This window comes from Apium graveolens, chromosome 4, assembly GCF_009905375.1.
Source record: "Apium graveolens cultivar Ventura chromosome 4, ASM990537v1, whole genome shotgun sequence".
Taxonomy (NCBI): domain Eukaryota; kingdom Viridiplantae; phylum Streptophyta; class Magnoliopsida; order Apiales; family Apiaceae; genus Apium; species Apium graveolens.
Window position 1 is genome coordinate 19,839,676 of NC_133650.1, and position 2,488 is coordinate 19,842,163.

Sequence of the window (2,488 nt, forward strand, 5' to 3'; positions counted from 1 at the left end):
TTGAGCCGAATATATATATTTTCAGTATCTATTTACCGTGTTAGTTTATGAACTTTTTTATTTTGAAACCTAATAATTATAAATAGTTATCATGATGTAATGAAAATATATTCGGCTATATTTATTTGTACATGCTCATTATTTTTACAAAAATATTTAATAAAATAATAAAATAAAAAATAAAAGGACAGTTATTGAAAACAATCGTAGTATCTGGTGATGCCTTTTAAAACAAAAACAACATAGACTTCGCTTTCAAAAATCTAAGCACGCGACAACCACAATCCTTGAAACAACATCAAGTATCTCTATCTAAAGACAAAGAAACAAAAATATGAAGAATCTTTATAATCAACACAACAAGGAACTTCGTATAGCTTAAAATCAGATCTTTAGATAAATATCTTTCTCCATTGTTCCTCCATGATCATATACATAACACTCTCTACATTTACATGTATGTATGTATACTGACCATTGTGTACATCATTTCATTTCGGGCCAAAAAAGTACTCCACTACCATAACATCAAAAACCTAACCCAAAAAAACACGATCAAATTATTATTCTTTAGACACCCTTCCCCGGCTAAAACCAAGTGTCAGCTCAAGCTCAAGCTCAATCTCCTCAGTCTCAGTTTCCTTATGATTATCAATCCACTCCGGCTCGGCTCTAAACCCCTCAGCCGTCTCAGCAGTAACCAAGCTCTCAGTCTCTCTACTTTCCCCTTCCCCATTCACCACTGCCTCGGACTGATGACTCAGTGACGAGTCATGACTCACTGACACATTCACCTCTTTACCAGACCTCTTGAACTTAGAACGATTCCTCACCCGGTGAAGCTCCTTGGAGTTGTTATTGTTGCTGTCATCTTTGTGAACATGTCGAATGTCGTAAGCTTTGAGTGGAGGCCCGTTGTTAGCCTCAGCAGCATCAATTGTGACAACTTGTGTGATTGGATCTCCTCTTAAAACAGCTTCTACAGCATTCTGACATAGCTGCCAGTTCCCCGACCATAGTAATCCCACCGATCCGTATATCGGGTTCACTATTCTCCCGCAAGCTTCGTACAAAAGTGACCTGAACACCGCTGCAATTAAAACATTAACAAAAAACCGTTACTAAAATTAACTTATATAAAGATAAAGATTAAGTTGTACGGGGTCACAATTGTATAGACCGTAATTATGTATGGGCCAACTCATCTTACGAGACTAAAATATCTAAAACTGATAAAGGTCTATACAATTGTGACAGTAGAATCGTAAGATGAGTTGTCACAAACGGAATTATAAAAAGAATAAGTTACATACCAGGACGGAGATGGTCAGGACCAGCGTTAATGAGGTTCATGAGACCAGCACGGCCATAGAACTTGGCTAGGAACACAGTGGCGTGAGCTTGGGAATCAGGGGAATCGATCCATTGTAAGCAAGGCCTGATGCTACAATCTTCAGTACATCCTTTACGGAGTACTCTGCATCCATTACAGCTCATTCGCATTTTTTGTTCAATGGTATTCTTCTTTTGTTTGATGAAAATGGTTGATGTGTGAAAAAAATGGTGTGTCCTGTGTTGTTTATATATAGTAGGGCCCCTGGGTTTAACAAAGGCGTAGTACTAGTGGCCGCAGCTGTTTCCGAAATAGCGGTAGAGTGTCATTGGAAAAACCGGATTTTCCACATTCATGGGATTTAAATTGGGAGCTGGACAGAGCACGGTTGTATAGCTCAAGTGGTAAAGGGCTTATTCTCTGTCGTCCCAGATCCTGGATTCGATCCTGAGAATTGTTGAACAGATACTCATTTGTAAGGTTATAAGCCAAAATTAGTAAAAAAAAAAAATTGGGAGCTGGACACAGATACTACGTCGTATTGTATTAATGGATAACTATTCACCACGTTCAAATTGGCGCGTGAGTACACGAGCCAATCATTGTGTTCATTATAAGGTCACTATTGGTAGTTAGGTAAACAAGCGACTGTGAGCCCACGTTATACAAACATCGCCCCCTGATAACCCCACTAAACCCCGACTAAAATCGATAATACATAAATTCGTATTTTATTTGATGAGGGTATAATTGTAATTATAGCAAAGACGTGGCACTGTAAGAGGGACAGGTGGCGAGAAAATAGGGCACCTCGAAAGGTGGTTCCATGCAAAAGAAGCCAAAGGGGCGAGAGGGGGTGTAGCGCGTGAGAGACACGTGAAGTGTCAGAGGTGCGGTCGAATCGCCACATATGGTGGGAAGTGAAGTGGGGCATAGTACATAGGTTAGCTCCTTGTAACCGGGAAGTAGTGGGTGGGGTCAGGTTAAGGGTGGGTGATGGGATTAAAGTGAACTTGAAAACCATCAAACGGTTTCAGGTTTTAGTATTGGGGGGACTGTGGGCGCATTCACAAACCTGAGCCGTACGTTTTACTGGAATACCCCCATGGGCCCCACTTTCTTATCCCGTAAATTTGGACATGTTAGGCACGATTT

General features: G+C 40.3%; 1 protein-coding gene across 1 annotated transcript; it reads right to left on the minus strand.

The window, feature by feature from the left end:
• Nucleotides 1-372: 372 nt before the first annotated feature.
• On the minus strand, nucleotides 373-1,635 carry LOC141717875 (LOB domain-containing protein 41-like). Its single transcript, XM_074520096.1, has 2 exons — nucleotides 1,314-1,635; nucleotides 373-1,090 (listed from the first exon to the last, which is right to left on the minus strand). Exons 1-2 carry the CDS (start codon nucleotides 1,501-1,503, stop codon nucleotides 564-566), a joined length of 717 nt encoding a protein of 238 aa, XP_074376197.1. The 5' UTR covers nucleotides 1,504-1,635; the 3' UTR covers nucleotides 373-563.
• Between the last annotated feature and the right edge of the window lie 853 nt (nucleotides 1,636-2,488).

What these genes read in the sequence shown, in the direction of transcription:
- LOC141717875 (XM_074520096.1), bottom strand. Translation starts at nt 1,503, where the DNA reads ATGCGAATGAGCTGTAATGGATGCAGAGTACTCCGTAAAGGATGTACT. An exon ending in TCCTGACCATCTCCGTCCTG is followed by an intron (nt 1,091 to 1,313) that starts GTATGTAACTTA and finishes TTTTAATTGCAG; the next exon opens with CGGTGTTCAGGTCACTTTTG.